The sequence below is a fragment of the Mytilus edulis genome, chromosome 7 (genome assembly GCF_963676685.1).
Source record: "Mytilus edulis chromosome 7, xbMytEdul2.2, whole genome shotgun sequence".
Taxonomy (NCBI): domain Eukaryota; kingdom Metazoa; phylum Mollusca; class Bivalvia; order Mytilida; family Mytilidae; genus Mytilus; species Mytilus edulis.
The window spans coordinates 16,221,291-16,237,874 of record NC_092350.1 but is presented as its reverse complement, the minus strand read 5'-3'; the positions used below and the strand labels follow the sequence as shown (position 1 = coordinate 16,237,874).

General features: G+C 31.7%; 1 protein-coding gene across 16 annotated transcripts in view; it reads left to right on the top strand.

The window, feature by feature from the left end:
- Positions 1–7,571: 7,571 nt before the first annotated feature.
- LOC139480852 (myotubularin-related protein 13-like) overlaps positions 7,572–16,584 on the top strand; it is a 70,738-nt gene continuing 61,725 nt past the window's right edge. For 8 of the 16 annotated variants that reach the window (XM_071263773.1, XM_071263770.1, XM_071263764.1 and 5 more), the window contains exon 1: positions 7,572–7,729. In XM_071263773.1, the coding sequence (XP_071119874.1) occupies positions 7,675–7,729 (55 nt within the window). In that variant the 5' untranslated portion in view covers positions 7,572–7,674. The remainder of the gene's footprint in view (positions 7,730–16,584) is intronic. The other 8 variants (XM_071263771.1, XM_071263767.1, XM_071263762.1 and 5 more) reach the window with 1 other exon arrangement.

Sequence of the window (16,584 nt, the reverse complement as noted above, 5' to 3'; positions counted from 1 at the left end):
GTATTGACAAGTCAACTGAAGTACTATCAACATCTTCTGTAATGATACACAAATGTTCTGCCTTATACTCAGAAAATGTTTTCCTTACATAAAAATTCATTTTTTATACACTTATGTTTTTTCCTCGTCAAATTTTGCTGACTTGATTGAAAATCTGGACCTTAGGTTCTCTGTTATTTACAATTCAAAAAGACGAAAGATGGTGTGAAACACTTAAAAGGCAATAATTCATATTGATATAAAGTATAACACGTAGAATTCCCTTAGCTCTTTTTATCGTGTCAAAAAAAGGGTGGAATATACCAAAGTGTTATTCAAACGCATAAATCGAAAATAAACACATCACCCCATGGCAAAATAACGTCGAAAACAACAGTATACAAAACACAGCAAAGAAAACTAACGTAAGAGCAACAAGTACACAAATAAAACCCGGACTAATCATATGTGCTCTGGGAGAATAAACAGATCCTACTTCACATGTTGCATCTGTCGTGTAGCCGAAATGTAAGTACCCATTCAGTGATAGTCTAATTTGGAGATGTTACATTCGAAGACTGGAATGTTGTTGCGACGATTGGAACATATCCGCCATATATCTATGAAACGGATATGCAATAACGACCAACCAACTCGCTACCGTAATATATTTGCTGAGAAAGACCGAGTTTCTACTTCACCACTTGTAACCATTGGTTTGATAGCAGCAACTCTCTATCCAGTCTGATTAAAATCAAACCTCTCACATTAGAAACGGGAGCGCTGAGAGGTTTGATTTTAACCAGACTGCTCTCTATCAAGGATTTTATTTTATAGGAAACGCAAGCTATTGTGTATAATATCAATAGGAAAAGTATATAATCCATCTGTAGATGCTGCTGCTGGAAAGGTATCATTGGGAAGCTGAAATCATCTCTTAAATCGTCAATTTTTGTTCTCAGTCGATCCACACTGTCAATTTCTAGATGTACGCAAGAACGTGAGGCAAACCGTTAACTGTATCGTGTGTATCCTTTATGTCCTTCCAGAAATTAGCAGTGGGTTTTCTACATTTAAATCTGTTTTTTTAACTTAAAATTAGGACGTTAAAAATCAGTGTAAGCATTCCAGAAATTAGCAGTGGGTTTTCTACATTTAAATCTGTTTTTTTAACTTAAAATTAGGACGTTAAAAATCAGTGTATAACAAGAAAATTTTGGCGAGGTATCTTCTTTTCACTTGTCTCCTTTGTCATTTCTTTTGTTAGATGAAATGAGTTAAAAATTGCATAGATAAGATGGAGTTCATGAATAAATAAAGTTACCTTGAAACAATAGAAAAGCAATCGTCTAGCTATTATCGTAAACCCTGTGCATTTGAATTTGAGTCGGCATCCAGTAAATGTTCAACATGTCTCGGAACTTCTAAAATTGACTTGTGCTCTTACAACTCGTTTCAAAATGTTGTGACTAAGCTTATGTTAATCGCGTTAATAACTTTCCTTGGCGGTAAAAAACTTGGAGATGAGGGCGGAAGATTCCAAACGGACAATACAATTTCATAGGTTGAAGAAACTGTGCATAATAAAACAACAAAAAAACGAGAGAAAAATAGAGAAAACGATCACATGTTATCCGAAAGGCTTGGCAGATCCTAATCCCCATTGACAACCGTCGTGTTGCTCAAGTAGAAATCCATTAACAAATTTAACGTGGTGATGTATCAATAGAGGAAAATATGGCATGATTGTGAATATGACATTTAAAGCATATCCGTGTTTCTCTAATTCTTCGTCAATTTATCCCTTTCTGCACCCATTGTATAAAAAAAGTAATCAACGTGCGGTTCGTTTGATCTCAGTTCTTCATTGGTTAAAATCCTATTATGACGTCGAATTTTCTTGTTTTTTCTCTAAATTTCCTATTGTGACAGCATGAAAAAAGGCGACCATGCCTGATGACGTCAAATAGAAAGAACATATCTTTTTGCAGATCAGTCGCAAAGAAGGAATAAGTTTGCCTGCGTATTGTTTGAAAATCATTAGAGAAACAGATTCCACCACCAAATCTCGTGTAATACGATATTTATCCACTCTCGACAGTTAAATTTTAAATATTTAAAATTAACGCTCGGCGATCCCAAAAAATATCGTATCACACTCGATGCAGTGGTAGAATCTATATTTATCTCTGACACAAGGTATTCCATAACGCTCAGCTATCTAATAACCTAACATTAACTTTTGTAATAAAATATATGAAAATAGTGGAATTAACTATTTTTGGAGCGTAAAAAATATTTGGATGTTTTAGATAAATGACGTGCTTTTGATGATTCTTTTGATTCTGTTGGCCGTTTTGAATTTTTTTTTTACACATACACTTCCCCACAATCTTATCAAACAAAAGTTTTCATGTTTGATGCCAAAAAAACTAGTTCAGCTCGCGCCACATTCTGTAATGTCCCGGTTCACATGTCAAGAACCTGTAATACAGTGCATGGTTCAGTGTCGTTTGTTGCTGCGTTAAATATTTGTTTTTTCGTTCTTTTTTCTGTACATAAATTAAGCCATTACTTTTCTCGTTTGAACTGTTTTACAATTGTCATTTCGAGCCTATGCGGTATGGGTTTTGTTATTTGTTGAAGGCCGTATGGTGACCTATAGTTGTTAATTTCTACCACTGTTAATTTGCCTCCGGTAGAAAATTGTCTCAACCAATGACATGTAATACAAGAGATCTGCAACTCCACGGAATGGCCATGTAACATAATGAAATAGCATACGGAAATCTCGTTATTTTTCAAACTAGTTTTTCAAGTATACTGAAATATTCCTTCAGTTTTAACTTTCTTTCTCATTTTTGAAATTTTTCAGGAGGAGGTTTTAAAAGTAAAATAAAAGATTGACATCAAGATGTTGAAACTCAACGAATTCGTGTTGGTATGTTGATGCTTTTAGTTTGTTGGTTGAAAAAAAATGGTACAAATATGATGTTAAAACATGGGTGGATATCTTAATCAATTGTTGAATTGGTATTGTACTTTGTAGCACACACCATACTATTATAACATTGTTGGGCTAAATTTGAGACTAATTAAATATATTTTATAGAACTTGTGAAATTTAGCCAGACAATGTAAATATATCTAATTTGTCTTAAGCTTTGCCCAAAACATTGATTGTGATGCTAAATTTGAGATGAATCATATATACATATTGTAAGGCTAAATTTGAGACTAATTATATAATTCGTCTCAAATAAGCCCAACAATCGAAATAATATATCTTCAAATTTGCGTATAAAAACGTAACAAAATATATACAACATATTATTTTTAAACAGGATACAATGTTAAGATATTTACCATGTTTATAGTATTAAATGTTGTTAAAATTTAGATATAACTAATAATACTCGATGACATTCTTAATCAAATCTGGGACTTAAATAAAATTAAGTAATAGTCTCAGATTGAATGCCGGATAAAACATTAAATAACTTCTGAGAATTGTATTAACCAAATGATTTCAGACATTTCCAACTATTTTGACTTTCGCATAACTTCCTTGAAGGGCATAATATATTACTTGCCGACTACATCTGTATTACTATCCAATTATTATTTTGCAAGCAAACTTACATTTAGACCATTTTAAGATACACTTTTTATCGGTCATACACAAATACTGACGAAAAATTAAATCTTAACACCCGCATAACATTTTTTAAAAGTGTTAAATTTTCACTTCAGCATATCGTAATTTTCATGCATATACTTTGATATTGTCTCATTATCACAATTTAAATCATTACAAACCATATGTCTAAGATCAAATTCATCAAACAATTGTAATAGATTACCACATGAATAAATTTTTGGAACATTGTAAATCTTCATATATTTTGTTCTAAAAATTTTACATGAAAGATTTCATAATATAAATAAAATATAAAATGTCTTCACAAATAGATAATGCATGGTCGGTTTATTCAGAGAAATATATAATAATTAAGGTTATGTCTCTGGTTTTAGTATACCTATATAATATAATCTTTATTCTCATAAACCATAAGGTACAACGGTACAGAGATATACATACATATAGCAATGAAAACAAACTTATTTATAATAACAACTTATACACAAACATACATACACACAGGCATACACTAACTATCGTTAAATACACACATACACATATATCAGTATGTACAAAATATACAAAATGGGGGTTATGTTATTGCCTAGAGAACAAATGATTTATTTATTTGGCGTATAAATCTACATAGTTTTTCTAATTTAAACTTGTTAGTACAACTCATTATTTCTTTGAATTTCAAAATATTTGGCCTTTGCCATAGATTTTTATCAATTAGTTTTTTTCTGTTAGTTTCAAATAATTTACATTCCAGAATATAATGATATTCGTCACCAATACAGTTATTATTACATTTCAAACATTTTCTATTTTCCCTTTCTATACCATTCCACCGTCCTGTTTCTATAGGAAGTCTATGATTTGTGGTTCTAAACCTGCACAACGTATAGATATCTTTATCTTCCAATATATTTAAAAAACATTCAAACTGAAATGTCTCCTTAAATAATCTATAATTTATAGATTTTGGTGAATTTAACATAAGTGAATGCCATTCCTGTCTAAATTGATCATGTAGGCGCATCTTTATCGAAGGGATAAGCCAATCTGAGCTAGGAAAAAGCTGAGTTGTCCAAATATAGGAAAAGCCAGTATCATCAAACACGTTTCTTAAAAACTTTAACCATGGTGATTCAAAATGATTGTCGACTGACAATTTGTATAATAATTGATAAGATAAATAAGACAATTTTGAATCCTTTCCAGATAAAAGTCGTGTCCAAAATGCAATCATTTTTAGTTTGATATCTAGTTGAACAGGAAAAATGCCAAGTTCACCATAAATCATATAGTTTGGGGTGGATGATTTTAACTTAAGTAACAATTTACAAAATCGTAATTGTACCCTTTCAATACATTGAATATTTTTACAAAATCCCCATACTTCTGAGCCATACAAAAGAATGGGCTTTACCATTTTATTAAAAAGTTCTAGTTGACATTCAATTGCTAAATTATGAATGCGACCTCTTTTTAAAACCTCATACATTGCTTTTGTTGCCTTCTCTGCTTGCTTTTTTATTGCCTTACTAAAATTGCCGGTCCTGCTAAATAGTATACCAAGATAGTTAAATTCATGAACTATATCTATATCTGCCCCATTTAAGGAAAAATTTAAATCTGCACAAGGCCTTCCCCTGGAAAATACCATGACTTTGGTTTTGTTAACATTTACCTTCAGTTTCCATATATTACAGTACTCTCCAAATTTGTTTAATATTTTTTGTAAGTCTTCTTTTGATTCAGACATTAGGACCGTATCGTCTGCATATAGCAGAACAAAAAGTTTCAGGTAAATGTTTAACTTATCTTCTAGTAAATCTGAAATCACGTTAAGACCCTGAAGATTTTCCGTTTCTAAAAAATCTTGCAAATCGTTCAAAAATAAGGCAAACAAAAAAGGCGACAAATTCTCACCTTGCCGTACACCAATATCACATGAGAAATAGTCTGATTTCTGTTTATTATATGTAATACAGGATTTAATATCTTTATACATATTTAAAATAACATTATATATTTTCCCTTTAATACCATTTAAAAGAAGTTTATACCAGAGAGCCTCTCTCCAAACCGTGTCAAACGCCTTTTCAAAATCGACGAATGCACAAAACAGCTTTTTATTTCTATATTTCAAAATTTCAAAAAATGAGTATAGAGCAAACAAACTATCAGTTGTCGAGTATGATTTTCGAAATCCAAATTGATTTTCATTTAGCAAGAGTGTTTCTTCAGAGAAAAGACATAATCTTTCATTAAGTATAGCTGTAAATAATTTACCAAGGCAACTCAAAATTGTTATCGGACGGAAGTTTTTTGGATCAAACTGGTTGCCTTTACCTTTATATATAGGTTTTATATTCCCAATTAGCCAAATATCGGGCAAAACGCCGGAGTCAAATATGAGATTAAATAGCTTCTCATAGATCGGAAGAAATAAATCTGCAGTAGATTTCATGTATTCATTTACTACATAATCTTCACCGCAGGCTTTGTTATTCTTCAGATTTTTAATGCATTTAGCTATTTCTTCTCTAGAAATGTAGGCATTAATTTGATCGTTTAAATTATCAATATCAACATTATCAAATATATCTGTATTAGACATTTCTCGATTAGGGGGTTCTTCAACCGTTTGGTTCAGCTTTTTAAAAAAGTCGAATAAGTCCTCGAGCGGAAGATTTGGTTGCTTTTTCTGTTTACCCCTATTCAAAAGATTCCAATACTCTTTCGGGTCGGAAGTTTTCATATATTTAAGTTTACTACGCATTTGCTTTCTATACTTTTTACTATTCGCATCGAGTGTATTTTTATATCGTTTCTCTGCTTCTGAAACCTCTCGTTTAAGTGTATCTGTTTTTCTAAACTTAAGCTTTCTTTTAAGTTTACGATAGTTTTGTCTTTCGAATCTACATTCTTCGTTAAACCAAGGTTTATCTCCCTTAGGCTTCTTATTTGTAGATTTTCGTTTTTGGGTATCTTTTCGGGAACCAAAAGTATTCTTTGCACTTTCAATAAAAAGATTGCTCAATTTGCTAACAAAAGAATTAACTTTATCCTTATCTAAATTGTCACTCAAAGTTTCTTCCAAATCAGTATACAAAACTTGAAGTTTTTCTTTATCTATATTATCAACATATGAAGTTTTTTTTGACACGTCCCACTTTTTAACTCTACAGCTAACTGAACTATCGCATGTATTGTCAATTTGGTCATTGACAACGGTAAATTCATTCATGTGTAAAGTAGTGGTAATTGGAGAGTGAACATCTGAGTATAAACGTGAAAAATCTTTAACTTTAAAGTTTGATACAAATTTAAGAAAAAAATATGTACAAATACAGTAATCAATAACGCTGGTATTTTTACATGTTAATTTACCAGATTCATGTTTATCATTACACAAGTGGGAAATACAGATACAGATCACCAATACGACCATTAACAATAAAAAGGTCGTTACCTTTACATAATTCTAATAATTTCTGACCATATACATATAATATTACTGATCAGCATAACTAAAATTATCCATTGGTGTTTTATTTATGTTTAACCAGAGACATATAATACTTATAATCTCTGGTTAAACTATCAACCAACATAAGCATAATTATAAAATTATGTGTTTTATAAATGTCTCTGATTCAGTGTATTCAAGTCATTTTGTGAACAGTATATATATATGATATCAGAGACGATACATACATTTAATGTTCCTGAGTCATAATATAATATTTTCATTATAATCAAAACAAAACAAAACAGTTTGAATTGCCATATACCATATTTTTTTTTTAATTTAAGCAAGGCATATATTAAACTCATGTTACTTGATAGTATAATATCTATATACATGTATTTTGAAAGTTGAAAGTAATAAAAAAAATCCCGCCAAACTTTAATTTTAAAGAAACGAGTGGTTCCCCTTACACTGGGATGTCCCGGAAGTGCATTTTAGGAATATGTACACAAGATGGCGACAGTGTGATGGGAATGCAACCGAAAAGTGAAACTTTGTGGTATTTTATGCAATGTCTCGATTGGCCGACTACTTTGTATTAGTAGGATACGACCACGAGAAAGATAGTAAGTGATAGAAAATATATAATGACCAGAATAAGGTGTATAAGCACACCTCTGACACTGACAAAATGCGTCTGCAACGAAATGTTTATATATAGAATATATCGGTATAAATATAACCAGTAATGTACGACAGAAATCTGGTAGATATTACTAAAATACGCATATGAATGGTTCTTATTTTACCTTTTTATTGTTTGTTACACATCCCATACAATCAAAAGCATTATTTCAAACTACCATCTACAAAAATATGGATACAGTTTATAGTCGCCGTCAGCTGAAATTCGTAGCGGTTATCGGTAAAAATAATCTAAACTATCAATCGTGTTCACTCAAGATATAGTTTTTCATATTCCATTCATAAATCGCATAAAGAAAAACCACTACTGACCTACCTTTTAAGTGATCACACTGTAATAATCCTGACCTTCACATTTTCCAGAATATTTTCCATTGTAATTCCGCCATCTTCGTTTCTATGAGGATCATTTGTTTACATATGACATTCGTCACTGTACGCAGATTCCTGAAATGTTCCTTTCATTGATGTGATAAGGTTTCCCGCGCTTTATGCAAATTTTATGAAATTGAACTCCACGGAAACACTTCCGGTAAAAACAATGGCTGATTCCACCATTCAAAATCGTCTATGAAAAAGTGAAGGTCAGGATTATTACAGTGTGATCACTTAAAAGGTAGGTCAGTAGTGGTTTTTCTTTATGCGATTTATGAATGGAATGTGAAAAACTATATCTCGAGTGAACTCGATTGATAGTTTAGATTATTTTTACCGATAACCGCTACGAATTTCAGCTGACGGCGACTATAGAGGACTTTCACTTTCATGCATTTTCCCTGTACATTTCCATTTTCCAAAGTCAATACATCACAATTGCATTCTGATCTACCATCATATCTCATTCATAAATGAAACTCATTGGTCTACAGGGAATATGGTACCAAATTAAAATCATCTTTAAATAGCTGTCACATATTTTGAACATCATAGCACTTTAAATGTATCCTGTAATTAGCTAACTATTTGTACAAATAACAGATAAATTTTTTCTTTATTTGTACTTGCACAAATAAAGTCTCCTGTTACCTCACTTCCACGTTGAGAAAGCGGTAATATGAATATGGTCTTCTCCGCAGTCTGCCTTTCAACGATGTCGATTTCTTTGAGAAATAAGAGACAATGATTTTAATTTTAATAACTATTTAGTTTCAAGTGTACTTGCTTCGAAACAGGAGAAAAGATTGGCAGAGCCTCGCTTTTTGTCCTGTTTCTAAAGCTCATACAAATAAATTTTATATTTTCTGGCTTTTACCTCAAACTCTATGGGAAAATTCAATTTCTAAATCCAATTCAAAATCAAACAGTAAAAGAAATCACAAAGATTTTCAAACACGAAAAGAATTCAATGAGACAGAGTACGTTCTTTATTATTATACTGCAAATTAGAATTGTTAACAAAAATCAAAAAAGATAAATGAAAAGTCATTAAGCCTACAATGTATTTCAGTATTCTACTATGCCAAGGGGGAGGGGGGTCTATGCAGATCAAAGCCTTTAAAGGAAATTAATTATGTGGTTGCAGCAATACACCTATATTGGCGATTTTTTAACATACTCTGTTCTAATAATGAATATTCTGCAATTACACAACAATGCAATATTAATATAAAATATTAGGGCGAATGGCATGGACACTGGGCGAATTATGAACATTAATTAGGGCGAACGGCACCATAATCTAATGAAAACTCATTATCCATTATTCATTAAAGACAGTAGATACTGATATTATCAAGTCTGTTATTATAAAAAATTTGGGTCAGAATGTGCAAACAATCTGTATCAAAGCAGGGCCTAATGTAGGATTTTGGAAAAGGAGTCAGGGTTTTGAGCTTCTCACTAAGGATTCTTGAAGGCGAGTTTAGGGACTCGTCACTTTTGGCCATGGTAAGTCAAACATCAAGATGAAGATATTTTATTGCAATATTATGTATATATATATCATTTAAATTTTTAGTCTCCATCCTATGACCCAATAGAGCAATGAAATGACATTAAATTCAGATTTCATTTAAATGTTTGCTATAGAGTGATGATATGTGTGTTCAGCTTATCCAACATATTTCAGTGTTGATCATATATACCAGTTTTGTAAATGATGATTCCTAACAGGCTTACAGATTTTCATTATCACCCTGATCTTTCATACAATAACCATACATGTAAAAATGTAGGACTGTCAACATATATTTGTTCCGCCTACCAGAAGCTCCAATGGAAACTTTGCTATAAACATTGTCATAATACAATGTATCTATTGAGTATTCCTGTTGGAACAAATATTCTATACCATTTATTCTGTTATGAACATATACTCTAATATTTATTCCTGTGGAAATAATATTCAAGAATATTCTTTCCTTTTGGAACTTCTATTCCGTGACAGCATAAGTTCTGCTCTTCACTGAGTTGGCCCACTGTTGACTATTGATAGAGTAATGGAGGAGACTGCAGTTAATACTTGGTTTGATTCTCTGCTGGGTCAGTCCACTGTTGAATTGTAGTGTAGAGTGCTTGGTGAGACTGCAGTACAAAATGTATTCTCTGCTACATGTAGGTCAGTCCACTGTTGCCTAGGTGTTGAGTGTTGGCTAGGGGATGAGTAGAGCATAAGTCAGTCCACTGTTCAATCAGTGTTGACTATTGCCCAGTATTGGTATAGTAATGGACATGAATTCAGTAGATTGCTAGTTCTACTCTCTACTGTGTCAGTCCACTTATGACTAATGGTAGAGTGATTGCTTAGACTCGACTACATGTGCAGCAGATAATTTAATTTAGTTCTATTCTCCACTGGGTCAGTCCATTTGCTGACTAGTGGTAGAGTGATGGCTGGGATTGCAGACAACATTGGTTTTACTCTTGGCTGGGTCAGTTCACTATTATCTACAGGTAGAGTTCTGGCTGAGAGTGCAGAATATTATTGTTTCTAACTTCTTTTTTCCACTGGGTCAGTCCAAATTTTATAGATACATATGTTCTGCTTCTACCCAATTACATAACATTTAAGAGGAAGCGGTAAGTCTGATGAAGTCAGAGCCAGAATAATGTAGACTGGTACATGTAGCTTTTAAGTTATAGGATCATAAGGGTACATTAAACTAACATGCTTTCTTTCATTCTACCTTCTGTTCTAGTAATTTAAAAATCCAATCAACTCAGTGGGTTTGTCTTTTTCAAGGCAAGGAATATTCACATCTTATGAATACTAATGGTAGAATCCTGAACTTGCATGTTATATTTGTAACTGGACGATACACAACCATAACAAGAAATTAATTATATCTTTAATTTACTATCATACTATAGAGTTTCCAAGTGAAAGTTCAAGCTGTTAATGTTAAAATACATCAGTAACTTAGAGTTATAAATTTAGTTTATAACTATATATAAGGAATCATGTACTACTACGATCGGTATTTAATGTAACATCTGGTTTTATTAGGATTGATTTCTGTCACTTGACATTGGTTATTCTTATCACATGTCTATTTATTTAGAAAATCAATGTCACACATTCCAAATTTACTTAACAATAAAAATGTGTTCTTGTATTATTTATTATCTGGAACACACTGGAAAATCCATTTTTTGTATACAGAAATTGTATCAATATTTAGGGTAATCTTTTGTTTACTTCTGTGTCGTTTGGTCTCTGGTGTTGAGTTGTTTCATTGACAATAACACCACATCTTCTTATTCATACATGGTAAAAGTTTTCTGGATTTTTAAACACATTTCAATAGGTAACTTTGAAGCATGTAATTCATTTTTGTTTATTTTGCTTTTATGTATGTTACCTTTTGGTAAGGCCCATCTTTGTGTTTATGATACCTGTAGCATTTGATTTTTAACCCACAATATTTATTATACAGTTCTTTTAGGAAACCAAAATTGCTTCTTAAATTTATCATTAGCATTATCATGGAAATCTTAACATGAAAACCACAAGAGGGTCAAAGGTTCTTTTCAAATTACTACATCATGTATAAATATGTCCTAGTACTTATGCTCCCTTCACACCATTTTTTAATGACATGTACATGTACATGTATAAAAAGTTGGCCTTTCTTGTCAGCATATATATTTAGCTTTGATTTACAGGTCAGTGGCGGATCCAGGGGGGTTTCCGGGGGTGCGCACCCCCCCTTTATTTTGGCCGATCAATGCATTTGAATCGGGACATATGTTTTGCACCTTTGCACCCCCCCTTTGCCCTGGGCTAGCACCCCCCCTTTCGAAAATTCCTGCATTCGCCACTGAAGGTTAAATAATATACATGTGTATTCAAAAAACTTTGATGCTTGTAAGTTGAGGACTCTTTCTTAGATTGATCAAAATGGAAAGGCTCAGCTACAAATTGATATTTAGTACACAAACATGTACAAATGTATTCCAATATAACACCCTCCCATGTTCATTTATATTAAAGTATGCAGTAATTGCCATCCCGTGAACAAAGGAACTAATCAACTATGAGGAAATGATAACTTAACAATTTAACCACGGTTTGAAGTTGAAGTAGCTTTATGAATGGAGATATTTGATGATAACCTGGGGTTAAGATATAGAAACAATGTCATATCAAATGTACAGTTAATTGTAGGTTACTGGTACAATTATGTAGAACTTTCAGTCCAATTAAATAAAATTGAAAGATAAGGAAGTTGCAAGTCTATTTGAATTGATATCATCATAAACTGCACTAAATGGTTCAATGAATAATTTCTTGTTTCGATCATGTACAGTTAACTTCCACATAGGTACATGTATAAATATATTCTTCTTGGAAGAGATTTAGATTTAATTTAATTGTGAAACTAGGAAATTGCAGGTATTAGTACTATTACTGCAGAAAAAAAAGTATTATGGTGTCACAAATACACTTTTTAAAGGGATAATTGGAAGTTAATGCCACTAATTGTCCATAAAAAATCTCTGTCACTGAATTGATTGAGTTTTGGTTGATAAAATTTGATTCAATGAATTAATATTTTACTTGGCATTCAGGGATTCTTGCACTGTAAATCATCTAATTTTCATTTGATTTCACAAATTTCTTCATTTCAAAAACAAATTTAAAGGCTCAGGCCTCTTTTCATAAAAATTTTACTTGCATCATTTCTCCTCAGCAGACCATAGGATAAATATCACAATACTTGCAGTTAGTTGGATTGCATTTTCCTGTGAAGATTACTTAGCATTCAAAAGGCATATAGATTTAAAGAGTCTTTTGTATGAAATACTGAATGTTTGGCCACAAGTCACAAAGAATTTTCTAAAAAAAAAATCCTGGCATATGTGTTATTGATAGTGAAAAAACTCAAATGTTCATTGGCATAAACTGAATGTATCCAGAAATACATGCATTGCAAATGGGGTCTTCACAAGTCTTAGTTAGTGCATCCAGAGTGCAATTAATATTTGCTTTGAACACTTCATTGATCAGCTATTTCTAATCTGCTGAAGTATTTGACTGTGTAAAATTCATAGAAAACTACAAATCATTGGACCCATATACATTGTATTTGAAGTCTCTCTGTAAAGATGATACATTGTACATGCTGCAGGATCCATGTAATGAAAACTGTATATATAATGGGGGTTAATGATATGCATATCTGTATCAGCTGTGATCACAGTGAACTATGAGAGAATAATGACATAATGATTCCAAGGTGAGAGAGGTGGTTATAGGTTAGTAAACTACTTCCTCATATTTATACTCAGGGTCAGTGATGTAGATGATTACCTACATCAGTTATAACATATATATGGGCAGGAATTCGCTAATGCTACTTTAGTGTGACATTGTAAGAAAAAAATAAAAAATCATTATAAGCTTCTAAATTTTTTACAAATTATTGCTACAAATGGTGTCCTTCTATTTGTAACCAAAAACATCATTTTTAAACTTGCGTCAGTTTGGAACCAAAGCAAATAATGAATTTGGAGCATGTAACATGGACACTTTTTCCAAATTGAGATTAATGATTCCTTAACTTATTCAACATTCAACATCATATATATTGATCACAAAACATTGTCTATCATCAAAACTCTAAAATGTATAATTTCATTTCTTTCAGAAATTTTGTGAAAACAAGTTTCCTCTACTTTTCTGTCAATGTTACATGCAATGTTTAAGAGATAAATACAGTAAGAATCATTTTCTTTCTGAACATGTAAAGGCTCTTTTTCATTGTGTTACCTTCACATAAAAAAATTGTATTAATATTTTTGCAATTATCTCATTTCTGTCATAAAATAGTGACTTAAATGTTGCATGTAACGTGGACACAAAAAATATGAAAAATGAACCATGCCAGAATTGACCTTAAAAGATACAAAAAGCCTCCAAACAACCATCTGAATGTAAATTATACAATTATACTGCCACATTTCTCACATATGATATTATCTAAATAGTGGTTAATACCAAAACCATTCACCTAAATTTCCGACAGCAGACATATTTTTGGGGAAAGACGGCTTCAAGCCGTCAATCCCCTATGGGATTGACCAGAGTGACACTCCCTCACATCATTCATTTTGATTTTATACATGTTATAGTGTGGAAAACCCCCCAACAAATCTTACTTAGATTGAAGAGAAGGAGACCCAGAAATGAATAGTTTGACTTTAAACACTTTTTTACACATTTCCCTTCTGTTTCTCACAAAATTATCGTATCTTGAACTCTCCTTTACACTATTAACGCTTATTTTACAATCCGGAAAAATTAGTATGACGAGATATTCTAAATATATCCAACCTACATTGCATTTTATAGTGACGTCATTCTTGGAAGAAGCAGGGATATCCTTCACCAGTTCACTGGTTTAATATTTCAATCATTCTTAGAGATCGTGCACTAATTACAAATTTGTATTTGTTAAATCTAAACATAATATTGTTTACTGTAGATGATTTAAACATCAACATACAATACTTTAATTTGTAGGTCAACAACTTTCAAAATCAACAAAGATCGTGGGGTTACATGAGACAGGGGAAAGAAACGATTTTATTACTTTTTTCGAGTCCTACTAATCAGAGACCAGAAGCGTCAAAAAGCGACAAGAAGCGTCAAGAAGACTATTTAGCGACAAGAAAAAAATATTCTTCTTGTCGCTTCTTGTCGCTAAAATTCTTCTTGTCGCTAATTAGTCAGACCACTTTTTCTGTAAAAATTCTGAGAATCTTCCTCCAATTCAGGAGCACCTCAATTGATGAGTAATTATCCACTAAAATAAAAGTTAATGTATTTAAACACTTCAAATGTAACATTTCATTGGATTAGTAGTCTTCTAGTATAAAAACTAAATTTTTGTGTACCTACATAATCATTGTAATGGTAAAAAAAATAAAAAAAAAAAATTTGCATTTTGTAGTTTAAACATATTTATTATTTACAAATATTTCAAAATTAAGATTTGGAAACAAGCTTCACACAGTTTACATCTCTCATATTGTTTTTTTTTATTAGTACCTGATTCCCTGTGATGAGAGTTATAACTCCGAACTTCATAAAATTCATTGGAAATTTAAAACTGAATAGATTTTTCAGTCCACACTTTCTAAAGAAAAAACCTAAAAATCCAAGAGAACTGTCACAAAAAATGGAAAATGGCCCGAGCCTGCAGTTCAGTAGTACACAATCAAGATTTCAGAAAATATTGTAGTTGTTGTGAAATGACAGAATTCAGTTGAGTTTTATAATTAGCTATCAACTTTAATCAAATGTTTAGATTTAGAAGATGCAGATCTCTTTCATTGGTCCAAATTGAATCCTAAACTAAGGAAATGAAATTACATAAACAACAATTGATTTCAATATTGTCAACCTTTCTACATGTTCTAGCTGTTCTCTTTTTCATTCTTCATATGAAAACTATCAAAAGATACCCCCCCCTTTCCAAAAACATAATTAAATAGAAACAAGGGCCGTCTTTCCCCTCAGAGCTATTCAGCTCTTTGATTTTAACTATACCAGTAGTTATGCTTGTTCATGGTGGTACACTATGGAAGGCTAAATTAAAAGATATTCAAATGTCAAAATAACCAGAAAAATAAAATTAAGACCAAAGATAGATCAATTGATGAAGGAGTCATCCAAAATTTCCACAACATGAAACATTTTTATATCAGTAAGTAAGCAACCTGTTTGTTTATGCACAGGGATGAGATTGATAAAGAGACAACCATACAACCATCCGCATCCACAAAGTTTCTCACTCAATAACTAATACTGACAAAGCAAGGGTACAAAATGATTACATGTATCCCTCATTCATGTGACACAGTTACACTTAAAATAATAGTATGAAAAACCAAGACAAAATATGGAACAAATCTACGAGAGGTTGATACAGCCGCATTTATTGAGAATCTTATTTTCAATCGTTTACATAACTTCTATAAAGAACAATTTGGGTTTCATCTTTGAGGTTGTTGTCTGATAGACATATAACCCTATATCTCGTTTTATTTCTGCTGGTTAATCTTACATTTATGATAACTTTTTAAGGTTTAAACAATAAATTTTATTTCAAACATTCAAAACAAGTTTCTTGTTTCTTGTTTTCTGTCTCCAACATCTTCAACTATCTATCTGAAAAAAGAAAAAAACAAAACAACAATTAATCTACCTTCAATCAGAACCAAAATCTATGCATAGATTATAAAATTTACAATAATATAGAAACTCTCAAATATCTTGTTTCGATTTTTCAATGCCATTTCATCTTGAAAACTTGTTATATTACCTAAACTA